General features: G+C 34.7%; 1 protein-coding gene across 1 annotated transcript in view; it reads left to right on the top strand.

Annotated features, from left to right (window-relative positions):
• The window catches only part of JMY (junction mediating and regulatory protein, p53 cofactor), an 87826-nt gene that overhangs the window by 23154 nt on the left and 47126 nt on the right, over positions 1–17546 (top strand). The window contains exon 2 of the mRNA XM_081054254.1: positions 10964–11137. Coding sequence (XP_080910380.1) covers positions 10964–11137 — 174 coding nt within the window. The remainder of the gene's footprint in view (positions 1–10963; positions 11138–17546) is intronic.

Here is a 17546-nt window from a genome sequence, read left to right as displayed (position 1 = left end):
CGGCCCCCCACACCTTTTTTTTTTTTTTTTTTGCATGTAGATACATGTCCAGTTGATTCAGCGCCGTTTGTTGAAGACTAGCCTTTCTCCATTGAATTGTTTGTTCCTTTCACAAGTGATTATTTGATTATTTGTGTGGGTTTATTCGGTCTCTATTCTATTGATCTATTTTCTTACCAATACTATACTGACTTGATTACTGTAGCTTTATAGTAACTAATAAAGTTGGATAATGTCAATCTTCTCTGTTCTTCAATATCCTGTTGGCTATTCTGGGTCTTTTGCCTTTTCATATAAACTTTAGAATGAGTTTGTCGATACTCAAATATAAATTTTGAGATTTTGATTGGCATTGCATTGAGTCTATAAATCAAGTTGGGAAGAACTGCCATCTTGACAATATTGAGTCTTGCAATTGAAATATATATATATGGAATATCTCTCCATATAGTCACATCTTTGGTTTCTTTTATGAGAGTTGTGTAATTTTCTTAATATAGACCTGTACATATATTAGATTTATACGTAAATATTTTTTTTTTCTGTCTACTAATATAAATGGTATTTGGAGGATTTTTTGGACCACATAGACTGTGGGGTCATCTGAACAGAAACAGTTTTATTTCTTCATTCCAAATCTGTATACTTTCCCCTCCTTTTCTTGTCTTATTGTAGCTAGAACTTCCAGTGTTGTCTAAAATAGGAGTGCTGAGAGGGGACATCCTTGCCTTGTTCCTCATTTTAGCAGGAAAGTATCTTGTTGCTCGCAATTAGGGTTTCCAGGTGGGAATTCCCGCCAGTTCTCAGGAATTTTTTTCACTTTCCCATTCCGGAATCCCGAAATATGAACTGTTTTCTGTTCTCCATGATGAATCGTTTCTACAAAGTGACGGCTGATACTACCAACCACATGTGTTCAAGGAGCCGATTTTGCTGATTTCCCGACCATCTTTTCTCGGGGTTTGGGAACGGGAAAGTGAAAATAATTCCTGAGAAAACCCTACTCACAATTATGTATGATGTCGGCTCTAAGGTTTTTGTTGATATTCTATATCGAGTTAGAAACTTGCCCTGTATTCCTAGTTTGTTGAGTTTTTATCGTGAATGGGTGTTGGAGTTTATGAAATGCTTTTCCTGCATCTGTTGATATGATTCTGTGATTTTTCTTCTTTAGCTTGTTGATATGATGGATTACATTAATGGATTTTTGAGTATTGAACCAATCTTGCATATCCAGAATAAATCACATTTGGTTGTTGATATATAATTCTTTTTATACACTGTTGGATGTGGTTTGCTAGTATTTTGTTGAGGTTTTTTTCCATCTGTGTTCACGAGAGATGATTTGTAGTTGTCTTGTAATATCTTTGGTTTTGGTATTAGGCCAATGCTGGCCTCGTGGAATGAGTATTCCCTCGCTTTCTGTTTACTTGAAGAGATTGTAGAAAATTGGCATAATTTTTTCCTTATATGTTTGGTGGAATTCACCAGTGAACCCACCTGGGCCTGATGCTTTCTGTTTTGGAAGGTTATTAATTATTGATTCAATTTCTTGAATATATTTAGGCTTATTCAGATTATTTATTCTTGACTTTTATTAGATGAATTGTTTAGGGAATTGGTCCATTTCACCTAAGTTGTCAAATTTGTGGTCATGGAGTTTTTCATAATATTCCTTTATTACCCTTTTAATGTCCATGGGATCAGTAGTAGTGTTCTTTTTTTCATGTCGGATATTATTAATAATTTGTGTCTTCTTTCTCTTTTTTGTTAACCATACTAGAGTTTTATTGATCTTTTCAAAAAGCTAGACTGTTTTGGGTCTATTGATTTTTTTTCCCCTCTTTTTCTCTATTGATTTCCCTTTTTCAATTTCATTGATTTATGTGCTGATTTTTATTTCATTCTCTTCCACTTGCTTTGAATTTAATTTTCTCATTTTGTAGTTTCTTAAGGTGAAAGATCAGATTTTTGATTTTAAGCATTTCTGATGTATGCATTCTGTGCTATAATTTTTCCTCTTAGCACTGCTTTTACTAAATCTTAAAGTTTCTGAAAAGTTGTGTTTTAATTTTCATTTGGTTGAAAATATTTTAAAATTTCTCTTTACTTTTTCTTTGACCCATATATTATTTAAAAGTGTGTTGTTTAATCTCCAGCTATTTGGGGGCATTCCAGCAATGTTTATTAATGATTTCTAGTGTAATTCCATTATAGTCTTGAGAGCATATTTTGTATAATTGTTCTTTTAAATTTTTTAAAGTGTGTTACGGCCCATAACATGGTCTCTTTTGGTGGATGTTCCATGTGAGTCTGAGAAGAATATGTATTCTGTTATTGGATGAAATAATTAATAGATATTAGTTATATCCAGTTGACTGATGATGCTGTTCAGTTCAACTTTGCCCTTATTGATTTTCTGCCTTTTGGATCTGTCCATTAGTGATTGAAGGGTCTTGATGTCTAACTATAATAGTGGATTCATCCTTTTCTCCTTGCAGTTATGTTAGTATTCACCTCAGGTATTTTGATGCTCTGTTATTAGGCACATACATATTAAGGATTAATATGTCTTCTTGGAGAATTAGCCCTTTTACTATTACATAATGCTCCTCTTTATCCTGATAATTGTCCTTGCTCTGAAGTTGGCTTTGTATGAAATTAATATAGCTATTCCAGCTTTCTTTTGATAAGTATTAGCATGGTATATCTTTCTCCATCCCTTTACTTTTAATCTATCTGTGTCTTTATATTTAAAGTGAGTTTCTTCTAGAAAGTTTTTCAGGTTTTTATATCTAACCTGACAGCTTCTTTTAATTGGTATATTTAGATTACTGGTATTTAAAGTGATTATTGATACAGTTGAATTAATGTCTGCCATATTTTTTACTATTTTCTATTCATTGCCTTGTTTTTTCTTTAACTCTTTTTCTGCCTTTGGTTTTAATTGAGCATTTTATATTATTTTATTTTTTCTCAATTAGCATATCAGTTATACTTTTTAAACTTTTTTAGTGGTTGCCCTTGAGTTTGCAACTAATCCAAGCTTTCTTTCAAATATGTAGTGCCTGGTACCTTATAACAGGGTATTCCTGATTCTTCCTTCTTGTTCCTTTTAATGTTGCTGTCACTCATTTCACTTTATCAATAAGCTATAATCATTTAATACATTATGGCTACTATTTTGAACAAACTGTTATGTTAGATCAATTAAGAATAATAAGAAAATATGCTATTTTAATCTTCATTTGTTTCTTCTCTAACTCTCTTCCTTTATTATCTAGATCTAGGTTTCTGACGTATATCATTTTCCTTTCTGACATATTTAATATTTCTTGCAAGACAGGTCTATGACATTAAAATCCCTTGATTTTTGTTTGCCTGAGGAAGTCTTTATTTCTCCTTCAATTTGAAGGTAATTTCACTGGGTACAAAATTGTAGGTTATTGGGGTTTTTTTCTTTTAAATTCTTTAATTATTTCACTCTATTCTTTCATGGTTTCTAAAGAGAGGGTTTATGTACGAAGTGTGACAGTTAAGTTCATGAACTCATCCTAGAAAAAGTGCCGCATACCTCATTGCTGAATATCACTATGGTCACCTTTGAAGTCCTCCCCTTGGGAAACTGCACCGACACCAGCGCCTAGTCCACACTTCAAAGCAATTTTGGAACTCTTTTTCTGAAATAGCCATCAGAGTTGTTGTTGTATTATCCTTGATGTCCTGAATATCATCAAAATGTCTTCCTTTCAATATTTCCTTTATCTTCAGGTCAAGAAAGAAGTCACTGGGTGCCAGATTACGTGAGTAGGGAGAGTGTTTCAATAGAGTTACTTGTTTACTGGCTAAAAACTCCCTCACAGACAGTGCTATGTGAGCCGGTGCATTGTCATTTTGCAAGAGCTGTGAATTGGTGGTGAAAAGTTCAGGTTGTTTTCGTCAAACTTTTTCACTCTTCATCTTTTTTTTCGTTTAGCCTTTTCAGCACTTGCAAATAGTAAACTTGGTTAACTGTCCATTTGGTATAAATTCATAATGAATAATCCCTCTGATATTAAAAAAGGTTAGCAACATCGTTTTGACTTTGATTTGGACTGACGGAACTTTTTTGGTTGTGGAAAACTGGCTGGTGTCCATTGTTCACTTTGATGCTTTGTTTCGGGGTTGTATTGATATACCCATGTTTCATCACCAATGATAACATGGCCCAAAACATCGTCATGCCTCTCCAAAAGGTCTTAGCCAACTTCGACTCTCCTTTGCTTTTGTTCTTGGTGAGCTCCTTCAGGACCATTTTTGCACACACCTTTCTCATGCCAAGATTTTCAGTTAAGATTTTCTTGTTTCTCTATTGATGTTTATTTGGTCTGCTCTGCTTCTCCCAGTCAGCTGATGATTTTGATGCACAATTCCAAGAATTTTTGCAATGTTTTCATCAGTTCTGCTCATTACTGCCTGCCCTGACCTCTCTTCATCAGTGATGCATCTCGCTCCTCAGAAAAATGTTTAATCCATTTGTACACTTCATTTTCTTCATGGCATTATCCCCATAAACTTGGGCTAACACGTCCCTTATTTCACTTCCACTCTTGCCAAATTTAACAAGAAATTTAATGTTTGTTCATTGCTCTAATTCAAGCTCAGACTTTCTCGTGATGTCACACAAAAACACGCAACAACAATAATGAACACCACTCAGCAAGACACTGCCACGTGTCAACATGAGTACAGCTGTGAGACACTGATATACTAAGGTTATGAAACCTTACTGAGCTGTTTGTACAGTGTTTGGTGGCAAATTCGTGAACTTAATTGTCAGGCCTCATACTTCTCATTCTTTCATAGGCAATTGTCCAATACTTTTTGGATAGTCTATTCTTTTATATTCTTTTTCTCTTTGCATTCAGTTGACATTCCTTCGATTCAAGCTCACTCACTAATTTTTTTCCTTTGGTTGGTTTCAGTCTGATGATAAGCCCAACAAAAGCTTTTTAAAATTTTTGTTAGTATTTTTGATTTCTAGCATATACTTTTGATTATTTCATAGTATTTCCAACTCTGCTTACATTACCTATTTATTTTTCATGTTGTCTATTTTTTCCATGAGATCTTTTAACATATTAATCATAGTTTTAAATTCCCAGTCTGATAATTCCTATATCCCTGCTATATCTCAGTCTGGTTCTGATGCTTGCTGTCTCTTCAAACTGTTTTTAATATGCCTTGAAATTTTTTATTGAAAACTTTACATGGTGTATTAGGTAAAAGGAGCTGAAGTAAATATGCCTTTAGTGTGAGGTGTTTTTTTTGGTTATCTACCTAGAGTTTAGACTGTTATTTTAGATAGTAGCTGTAGGTGTCAGAGGCTGAAATTTCCTCTGGTAGCTTTGTTTTTGTCTCCCCTGTTATTTTGGAAATAAGCTCAAAGACATGCAGTTTTTTCCTTTTTATTCCCGTTATACAGGAGCCCTTCTGATCTAGTGGTAAGGTATTAGGGGGTGAGGAAGTACTAATTATAGATCTTTGATTAGGTGTGCTGACAGAGCCAGGAGTGCAGTTTCCAGGCTCTCACTGTCACGTGGAAAGATGCTCACTTGGGTAGTATGGCCATCAACTGTGGCTAGTTGGCCATCAGCTGTAACCAGTGAGCCACTGGCCACTAATATATCTGCCGTGGCTACGCTAGCAGCAGATGGGGGCTAGCAAGAAGATGGTGGCTGAGCTAGCAAGCGCGGATTGCAGTTAGCATGGTGGATTGCAGCTAGCAAGTGAGGTTGGTTAGCAAAGAGAAGTAGACGGTGGGTTGTGGATCGTGTGGCTCCAGCTTCCTGTATCTCCAACCCAGCTGCCAGTGAGACTATGTATGACTCCCCTATCTATGGCTCCGTGGGTGTTCCTTTTTGGCCTCACCATGTCCTGCATACTTATATGGGGAGTGGGAGCTGATACCCTGCATGACACCCTTGGGGACAGAGTCCCAGAGAGCAGTTTCCAGGCTCTCGGCCTCATGTCAAGAGGTGCTGGCTCGAGTAGTAGATGGCCATCAGCTGTGGCTAGTTGGCCATTAGCTGTAACCAGTTAGCCATTAGCCACTGATACAACTGCTGTGGCTGCGTTGGTTGGAGAGTCAGTTGGTTGGCAGACAGAGAAGCCAGTTGCAGGTCATGTGGCTCCAGTCTCCAGTGAGAATATAGTGGTATGACGCCCCTATCTATGGCTCCATGGGTGTTCCTTTTTGGCCTCACCATATCCTGCGTTCTTATGTGGGAAGCGGGACCAGAGACCCCGCAGGCCGCCCTGCACAACACACCCTGCATGACATTAGGTTTCAGTCTTTCAGTGCACCTATGCCCTTGAGCTGTCACCTTCACGAGTACTTCTCAGTCCCCTCCCACACCTCACCACTTAGGCAAGACAGGCAGTCTAGAGAGATCTGGAGTTGGGCATTTCTCTTCCCCTAGGTTGATTAGGTAGGTAAAACAGGCAGGCCTTGTTAAGAACAGATTACCTCTGCATATTTCAAAATGGCTACTTTATTTCTTACCCTGCCAGACGTAGAAGGAGGTTTTTCAACCTCCAATGTCATTGTGAGACTCTGGTAGAGTTCATGGAGGTGAAACAAATAACTGTAGGAGCAGCCCTGCAGTCTTTAATGCTCAGACTAGTCCATACTGAGTCTCAATTTATCAATTACAGTTTAGGTGTCCCTACTGCAATGTTGGTTCCATACAGAGGTTTCTGTTCTTGTGCTTCTGCCCCAGTTAGTTGTGATTCTCTGTCTTGCCAATTATGGGTGAAGCCGTTTACCCTGTGATCTCAATTCTATGATGGATCTGAGAAGAGTTGCTGGTTTTCAATTTGATTAGCTTTGTTATGTGGATGGGAGTGATGACTTTCAAGCTCCTTACCTGCTGGACTAGAAACTGTCTTGTGAATTTTGATAGGTTGTATTTTCATTATTGACCAGTTCAAAATATTTTCTTAATATGTCGATTCATTCTTTTGACATGTGGGTTTTTAATAAGCATGTTATTTAATTTCCAAATGCTTGAGGATTTTCAGATATTTTAATTCCATTGTGATCAGAAAACATACACTCTGTCAGTCCTTTTAAATGTTTGAAATTTGTTTTATGACTCAACGTATGGTCTGTCTTGGTATTGTATAACATATGCACTTAAAAAAGAATATTTTTTGCAATTGCTGAATGTAATTGTTAATAAATGTTAATTAGGTTAAGATGGTTGATGTTGTTATTCAGATCTTTGTTTTTACTTAATTTTTTCTAGTCCTTTCAATTGCTGTAAGTGCTAATATCTCCAACTTTGTGAATTTGCTTCCTCCTTTCTTTAATTTTTGCTTCATGTACTTTGAAACTCTGTTATTAGGTATATACATACACATTTATGATTGTTGTCTTCCTCATGAATTGACCCATTGTCATTATGGAATATTTTGACTTATCTCTGGTAATACTTTATACTTTGAAATTTACTTTATTTGAAATTAATATAGTACCCCCAGCCTTCTTATGCTTTACTGTTTGCTTTCTTCTTACCTTTGTACTTAAAATTCATCTCTTGTGGGTCTTGCTTTTTTATTCATCCTGACATTATCTACCTTTAAATTGGTATTTTAGTCAATTTACATTTAATGTAATTGACAAGATTATATTTAGGACTATTTGTTTTCTGTTTTTATCTGTGTTTTATTTCTCTCTTACTCCTGTCTTACTTTCTTATGTGTTCCTTTAATATTTTTTACAGTTTAATCTCGAGTTCATAGCTGTGCTTTTTAACGTTATTATTCTTTTAGTGGTTGCCACAGAGATTATGCCGTACTTATTCAAATTAATATTGTGCCACATTACATTAAACATAACCTTTGTGTGTCCATATAGGTCCCTTTCTGCCCTGTCCTTTGTGCTATAGGTGTCATATATGTTATAGTCACATACATTATTAGCCTCACAATATAGTATTAAAATTTTTGCTTTCAACACTCATGTATTTTACAGAAATTCAGAGGAGAAAAAATAGTCTTTTATATTTCCTTATTTACCATATCCAGTATTCTTTTTTCTTTTCTGAAAATCTAAGCTTTCATTTGTATCATCTCCCCTTATCCTGAAAAAATCTTATTAAAAAAATTTTTTTTAAAGTACTTAATGGTGTCAGTCTACTGAGGTCTCTTGGTTTTCTTTTATATAGAAATATGTCTACTTTCTTCTTCAAAGATAGTTTTTTGGGAACGGAATTTTGGATTAACTGGTATTTTTGTTTTTTTTCTTCCCCTTCTCAGCATTTTAAAGATGTCACATCACTGCTGTCTCTTCCCCATCATTTCTGATTTGAAGTCAGCATTCAAATATATGTGTTCCTCTTTATGTGCTGTGTTATTTTTCTCTGGCGTTCTTAAGATTTTCTCTTTTATATTCGATTTTCAATAGTTTGACTGTGATCCTAGTTTTCTGGGTTACTGCTTGGGATTCTTGGAGCTTCTTGAATAAATTGATATCTTTACCAAATTGGGGCCGGGTGTTAGCCATTATTTCTTGAATTTTTTTTGTCCCATTTTGTCCTCTGCTGGAACTCCAACTAAATGTATCTTTAGACCTTTCAGTATTGTCCCATGGATCCGTGAGGCTCTGTTCATTTTTTGCTCTTTTTCAGACTGGCTACTTACTTTTAGTCTATCTTCAAGTTCACTGACTCTTTGTCTTTACAACCATACTCTCTGTCCATCCAGCAAAGTTTTTACTTCAGATACTGTATTTTTCAGTTCCATTTTTAAAGTTTCTTTTTCTCTTTTGAGTTTTTTTATATGTTTCTTTATGAGCATATTTCCTTTGTGTTCATTAGCATCATAGTAACTGCTTTAAAATCTTTGCGAAATCCAGATTGGTTTCATCTTGTTGTTGGTCTCCATGGATTGCCTTTTGAGTGCTGAGTTTTGTTTTCCTATTTCTTTATAGATCTGCTACATTTGGATTGTATTGTGGACATTGTAAATGATATCTTGTAGAGTCTTTGGATTGTGTTACATTCCTCCAGAGAGTGTTGGTTTTTAGTTTTATTTCAGCACAGTTAATTTGATTAGTTCAAACTGTAAACTCTGCCTTCCTTGCAGAGGGCAGAGCTAAAATATTAAGGTTTTATGCTTAGCTGCAGTGCTTAGAGCCTGTCCTGTACATCCTAGTTTCAGTAATCAGCCTAAAATTTGAGTTTATTTATATACAAATTTGGGATTTCCTCCTTTGGCTTTCTTCTTTTCAGCATTTTCTGCAACTGTTGTGATTGTTCCGAACTCTGTTCTCTTGTTCTTCAAGCTGCCAAGATTGTGGGTTTCTGCCTGTGTTTCAGCCACACTACTTTGCTCTTTTGGCAGCCACTTGAGCCTGCCCACAGGCTAAAAGCCAGAAGTAAAAATGCGCTTAGGGCTTTTCCTTCTTCCAAGTATTGATGCCGCCTCCAGTTTTGACTTGCTTTTGGTCTCAATACAGTGCCTTCATATAGTTGTTTTATAATATTTTACCAAGGTTTTATAGTTAGTATCAGAGGGAGTGTTGGTCTAATAGGAACTATTCAGTCAACACCGGAAGTGGAAATTCTCCACATTAGTCGTGAAAATTAGAATTACAATAACGTTAAAAGAATAGAATGGTAACCAGTATTTATATGGTACTTTGTTGTTACGAAAGGACTTTGATGTAGATTATCTGATTTGTCATGATTATTAATGATATCGTAGGAAGAATACTAAATGCCTAGGTGCTGCTGCACTTTGGGTCAAGAACCTGGGCAGGAAGTGAATCTGAAGTCTAAATTTAGCATAATCATATGTACACGTATGACAAAGTATGATAACTAAAGCAAGAAGTTGGGGAAGGAAAATGGTAATGGAAACTTTAGGTGTGAGAAAGAATAGCAGAATTTTGTGCCTTTGGGCAAATGAAACTATCACCAGGACACCAGGAATAAGTATATAAAATATTTTCTTTACTACATGGTTCTTTCAGAGGTTCTTTAAATTCCAGCTTAAGCATCCTTGGATGACCTTTTCTCTACCTACTCTAAAGTAGGTTGCCGTTTATGTAACACCTTCTCCCCACCTCCTATTCTTTCTCACAGAACCATCATGGAACCCATTGTGTTACTTTTATACTTTTAAAACTTAATCTTTATAACATTTATTTATACTTTTAAAATTTAAAATAATCTTCGTAACATTTATTACTGTTTGTACCTTTTTTTAAAATGGAGCTACGCTGTAAGCTCCATAAAGAGAGGGACCATGTTTTTGTATACCCAGCTCCTAGCCCAGTGCCTAATGTTTTAGATGCTCAATTCTTATTTGTTGAGGAATGAATGAATGAATGTGTATACATACACAGACATACACACATACAGATAGTACCAAGGAATGCAAAGTAAGAGTTATAACCATCTGTTATAGTCAGTCTTAAACTTTTCAGTAGAGTTGAGCTGCTGTTTTTTCACCTAGATTTTGAAGGAAGCAATAGGCATGAGTTGAAGAATTATTGAGGTAATGTCCCAAATTGGGAAGAGGAAGGGAATGTCAAGAAGCTTTGGGAAAATTAGTAAAATAATATTGGCAAGAATTGATAAAATTACTTTGTAGATTAGTAGTAAATTTTTAAATAAATACGGAGAAAGATCTAGAAATACTAAATCATGGAAAAATATTTTTGATTAGTTAAGGCTAGGCAGGTACTGTGGAGGCCTACAAAATACAGAGAAGAAGAATAACGTGGTGAAAGCAGTTTGAAAGGATAATTTAGGCAGTCATCTTGAATAATAAAACCTGAGGCATGGAGATGAGTGCGGCATCTTGCTTCTGAGTTCCAGGGTCCCCAGGTCCTGAGATGATAGGGAGTTAAAAGCAAGTATTTATAGACTCTTATAATCAGGTTTCTTTGTAATGAAACTTTCTCGTTCCACAGCTCTTGGATAAGCACAAAAATACAGAGAGCATGGTGGAGCTTCTGGACTTGTACCAGATGGAGGATGAAGCCTACAGCAGCCTTGCAGAAGCCACGACGGAACTCTACCAGTATTTACTACAGCCGTTCCGAGACATGCGAGAACTTGCCATGCTACGAAGACAGCAGATCAAGGTATTTATTTAAAACCTAAATAGTAGCCTGCCTCTTTCATAGTTTTTGACCTGGCCTGACTATGCTTTTTAATTACTAGAGGAGCTTTTTAAAGATATCTGGTTCTTTATCCCCAAAGATTCTAGTTTGGTAGGTTTGGGTTAATACAGCCTGAACACCTTATTTTAAAGTTATCTCAAAGGTGATTCTGCTGAGTAGCCAGGATTAAGAACAGTCTAGAAAGTATAGCTGTAAATATATTGAGAGATTCCCCATTTGCCCCCCACCCCTTTCCTTTCCTTTTCCTTTCCCTTTACTCCTGTCTCCCTTTTAATATTTTGGGTACCATGTAGTCCTAAACTTCTTTACCAGAAGTTTTGGGATATTTGTTTTCAGAAAACCTTGTTTTGAAAGTTGCAAGGATTTAATAGTAGAGCTTTAAAATTTATGACATTTAATTTTCCTGTGTAAAGTATATATAACAGTTTTTGAGGGAAGTGTTTTAAGGATTTGGTTTTACAGCTGACCTCAAATAAGTTTTACTATATTGAATTCACATGGAAATGTTGCTGAACTAGGACATAAAAATTGTGTTTTGCATAATGGGTTAAGTTGGAACAACATATAAGAAATGTGTATTTAAGAAATCAGCAATCATTCTGAGAGCTTTATGCTTGGGAGCAAGGATGAGTATTTGCAAAATTATAACAAGGTAAAGCACGTCTCTGTATCTTTTTTCCCTTTACTAATGAATCAAAATATAGAGCAGACAGACTTAGTCCCCCATTTGACACACTAATTTTATTAATGCTTTTGAAAACTATTGGGTTGTCAGTCAGTTTTATCATAAACTTGGTATTGTTGACATAAGGAACCTCCAAACCTGTAGAGAATTTTTATAAGTTTATTTGAACCAACCTTATGCTGGGTAACAAGACGTAAATGCTCTGGACAATAACAGTTTCGCAGCTTTTATGCATTTGAAGTTAAGGCTGGACTGTAAGGAAGATACATGGAGGTGGGGTAGAGAAAGGTGGAAATTGTACTACAGGACAGTTAACAAGATTATGTGCTCTCTTTAGGGTGGCTTATTTCAAAGGTGTGTTAACTTAGATGCACAGAAACAGTGGACAGGGCTTGTTTAAGGCAATAAAACCTTTTACTAAAATGTTATATGCGTGGGGCCTGGCTGCCCACCATGACTTGCCCAGTTAGGAATTTATGATCAGAGCATCATGTCAGATTACTTTCCATAGAACCCCTGTTTTTGTCCATAGCATTTTGGTTAAAATGGTAACTTACAACTAAGCAATAATTTTAAGACACTAGAATTTCCTCAATTTTTGAAATGAACTATAGATGTTTGTTCATCAAGCACTTGACTAAAAGGCCAGGAATGAACTGGATGACGTGGGGGCCCCACCTACTCCTAGACTAGGCTGCGACGTCTAGCAGACATAATCTGTACAGCTCATCATTGACTCAGAATCGGTGTGCATTTTTACTTTCATGTTAATTACATCAAGATCTGTATTGAGTATTAACATGAGGAAATTGATTGAACCTGCTTATCAGGCCGTGTTATCTGTCCACTGGCATCACTTACTGCTCCATTTTTCCTGGGAAGCAGTACAGATGAGGAGGAACAGACAACATATTTTTAAAATTTATAACTTTTTTAAAGATAGATTGGTATTTTACCATATTTCTTATAATGTGATATTGTCCCTCAAAGACCCCCTCAACTATGACTACTTTTTTTTCTTTACCCTTCTTGTGGAGTATTAAATAGAAGTATTAGTAAACAACTAGATACAGTTTGAAAGCTCAGTGTGTTAGACAAGTATGTTAAATGGTGCTGTTACGTAAAATAGCTCATTTAGTCCTTACAACAACCCTGTAAGTTAGGTGCTCTCATTGTCCCTACTTCATAAGTAAGAAAACTAATATTAGATTGGGATGATTTATGTAACTTGTTCACAGCTAGTTTGTAAGTGGCAGAACTTGTACAGTACTCAAATTCAAGTCTCTGATTTCAAAGAGTATTTTTTTTTGTTTTTTATTTTAGTTTTTGTTTTTACTACATTACTGGTTGCTAGGTACTTTTAAGTAAATTCATACTCCGTAAAAGAGCAGTTATAATTGAATTCGTAAAGTATTTGTTATAAGTTGTACTAAAAACTAGTACTTATTTTGCACAATATTACTATGTTAGCGTTTGCCATTGAGATATTTAGTTTTTCTGAAGATAACTTAATCAACTAACTTATAATTGGAACATTTGTTTGTGTTTTAAAATGTATTTGTGTCAGGCTAGCTTTATCAATAAAAATCTTTCTGGCGCAAACTTTGAAATTAATCTTTGAATCTCAATTTAGTAAGATCTGTTTAGTAACCTTTGTATTATTAAGGTGCAGAACTGGTGCCTATATTAGAGCAAGATTTCACTCTGACAGTAGTTGTATTGGTGTGGTGTATGTTGTGTACACTAAGCTAATCAGTTATCAATTTAGAAAGCAGTTGAAGGTATATTTATATCAATTGTAGTGTTATTAATATTTAGACTTACTCTAATGGAATGTTATTTTCTTAAATGCCAGAGGAAAGGATGTGTGTTGGATTGACGGTATTGTAAATGCTTTTTCTAAGTACTAGTCTACAGTGGTTTTTATTAGTCCAAAATTTCAATGCTCCAATGTCCCAGAAACAATTGCCCTGTGTAGAGCCTAGTATAGTCTGGCAGGACTAACTGGAAGGACTTATTTCTTTCTGAGGTTTTTCTTTTCATGATTTCTTTTGGTTATTCGTGTCTTTTCTTTGTGTTTCTGGGACGTGAACAACCTTAGGTTTATAAAATTTCAACCTGAACCCTGACAAGATATCAAGGAATGAAACTAAAGCTGTGCTTATACAGAAATTTATAGTTTTGAGTACTTATTGAAGAAGAAGAAAGGTCTAAAATCAGTTATCTAAATTTCTAGTTTTAAGAAGCAAGGAAAAAGAGCAAGTTAAACCCAAAGTTAAATAAAAGTAAAAAACAAATTAAGAGTAGGAATCAATGAAAAAGAAAAAATAGTAATTAAAATCAATGAAACCAAAAACTGAATATTTAAAAAATTTTAAATATATTTTGTAAACCTAGCTAAATTGATTTTTAAAAAAGAGAACCACATATCAATGTTAGTACTGGAAGTACAGCTATTGGTACAGATTCTACAGATTTTAATTGGCTCAGAAGAGAATATGAACAAATTTGTGCTGATGAATTTTACAACTTAGATGAAATGGACACCTTCTTTGAAAAATACAAACTACAAAACGGATTTAAGGGCAAGCAGAAAAATTTCGATAGCTCTATATTAACAAAATTGAATTCATAATTTAAAATCTTCTCAAAGAATATTCCAGTTCCAGATGGCATCATTGGAGGATTTGTCAAACATTTAAGGAATAAGTAATACCGATTGTAAACAAACTCTTTTAGAAAACAAAGTAGGGAATACTTCCCAACTCGCTTTTGAGGCCAGCATTATCCTGATACGAAAACCAAATGATATTTATAGAAAAAAGATAATTACAGCTAAACATCCCTCATGAATGTAGATGCAGTAATCATTAACATAATATTAAAAAATAGGATCCAGTAATCTATATAAAGGATGACATACTATAACGAGGGTTTATCTCAGAAATACAAGGTTGCCTTAACATTAAAAAATAAATCAGTGTAACTCACCATATTATCAAAATAAAGGAGAAAAAAAACTATTATTTCTACAGCTGCAGTAAATCATTTGAGAAATTTCGGTACTTGTTCGTCATAAAAGCTCAGCAAACTAGGAGGAAAGGGGAATTACTTTGACCTGATTAAGGGAGTGTATGAAAAGCCTGTCTAACATCATACATGATGGTAAATGACTGAATTCTGTCCCACTAAGATTGGGAACAAGGCAAGATTGTCTACTCTTGCCAATTCAATAAGGCAAGAAAAAAATGCGTATAAATTGGAAAGGAAAAAGCAAAGCTCTTTATTTGTAGATCGCATGATCATGAATGTAAAAAAAATCTTAAGGAATCTTATTTGTAGATCGCATGATCATGAATGTAAAAAAAATCTACCAGAAATAATATGTAAGTTTAATTACAAGGTCAATATTAAAAATTCAGTTGCATTTTCTATTGCTAGATATGAAACTAAAAATTAAATTTTTTAAAAATACCATTGAAATTAGCATCTCTGAATACAAACTTTTTTAGGGATAAATTTTACAAAATATGTAAAAGTCCTGTATACTGAAAATTACAAAACTTTGCTGAGAGAAATCAAAGCATCCCTAAATGAATGAAGAAATAGACCCCATTAATAGATTGAAAGATTTAGTTCCCAATTGATCTGTGGATTCAAGTTAAAATTCCAGTATTCTTTTTTTTAGAAACCGATAAGCTAATTATAAAATTTATATGGAAAGGCAAAGCACCTAGAATTACCTTAATAATTTTGAAAAAGATAAAAGTTGGAGGACTTATATTACCTGATTTCAAAACTTACTAAAAAGATAGAGAATCTAGACAATGTGGTATTGGCATAGAAAAGACATGCAAATCAATGGAACAGAACAGAATTCAAAAATAGACCATGGTGATATGCTCAAGGTTTTCTACAAAGGTGACAAGGAAATTCAGTTGGGAAAATAAGTCTTTTCAATAAATGGTACTAGAACTGGATACCCACATAAAAAAAGATGAACCTCAGTCCTTATACCATACACAAATTAATTTGAAATCTATCTTAAACCAAACATAAAGCTCACACTATAAAACTTATATGGAAAAACACAGGAGAAAGTTTTTACCATCTTTGGGAATTAAAGACAAAAGTGTTTTAGATAGGATGCAGAAAATTTGAGCCATAAACTAAATAAAATTGGTAACTTGGACTTTACCATAATTAAACACTTTGCTCTTTGAAAGATTAAGAAAATGAGAAGGCAAGCCACAGACTGAGAGAAAATACGTATAGTACACCTGAGAAAGAAGTGTACAGCTTACTAAGACAAAAACCAAATATTTTGAAAATGGGCTAAATATTTTTAAAGACACTTAAAGAAATGGCTAATAACACATGCAGAAATGCTCAGCATGGTCATCAGGAAGATTCAAATTAAAACCATAATAAGATACAGTTATACACCTGTTAGAATGAATATAATTAAAAACTTTGGCGCTCACAAGGGCTGGTGAAGATATAGAGTAACTGGAATTCTCATAGTTGCTAGCAGGATTTTAAAGTAGTACAACCATATTGGAAAACAGTTGGCAGTTTCTTCAAAAATTAAACATAAACATATCTTGACAACTCAGCTGTTCAACTACTAGATATTTATATAAGAGAAATGAAAATATCATAAAAAAAGATTTACACACTAATTTTCATGACAACTTTATTCACAGTAGCCCCAGACTGGAACAACCCAAGTGACCACGAACAGGTGAATGGATAAACAGAATGTGATGTTTCCATATAATAGAATAATACTCAGCAATACAAAGGAATTACCTATTGATAGACAACATGGATAAATCCCAAAGTTATGCTAAATCAAAGAAGAGAGATACAAAAGACTATGTACTGTGTGAAGGGATGGACAACATGGGGCTTGAAAAATCTTTTGGAGATGATAGACATGTTCTGCATCTTGGTTGTAGTGGTTGTTTCTTGAGTGTATACAGCAAGGGTGTCCAAACTGAGGCCCGCAGTCCATTTTTTATTGGCCCGCAGCAAATTCCAAAAATATATTTAGTTTACTTAAATAAACCAGGTGAGGCAATACGTACTTCACCTTGAGTGAGTGGCCCGGCTGTTTGTATATTTTACTGCATATGGCCCTTGGTGAAAAACTTTGAAAACAGTTTGAACACCCCTGGTGCACAGCTATCAAAACTCATCAAATTGAGTATTTAAATGGATTCACTTGATTGCATGTAAATCAAATCTTAGTAAAATAGTTGACTAAAACTTACGGTGAGCAAAAACACCAGACAGAGTATAAACTGTGATTCCATTTACATGAAATTCTAGAAATGATTGTTCTGATCTATACTGACAGAAAGCTAAACAATTGTTGCTGGGGATGGAGCAGGGGAGATTGAATGAGAAGAAGCAGGTATAACAGAATCCTTTGGAGCGATTGATATGCTCCAAATCTTAATTATAGTGTCTTTTTCTTGGGTATGTAAATTTGTCAAAATTTGTTAAAATTTACACTTGAAATGGGTATAGTTTGTTGCATGTAAATTGTCAATCAACAAATAGGATATTTTAAAAAGAAAAATAAATGAACAATGTGTACTACAAGTTTATGTAGAGGCACACAAGATCGGGTTATTAACACTTCCTAAAGATAAATGGGAAAGGGGTTTTCGAGAGCTT

The sequence above is a fragment of the Rhinolophus hipposideros genome (assembly GCF_964194185.1).
Source record: "Rhinolophus hipposideros genome assembly, chromosome: 7".
Lineage (NCBI taxonomy): Eukaryota > Metazoa > Chordata > Mammalia > Chiroptera > Rhinolophidae > Rhinolophus > Rhinolophus hipposideros.
The sequence above is the reverse complement of the archived record's forward strand: the minus strand, read 5'-3'. Positions and strand labels throughout refer to the sequence as shown.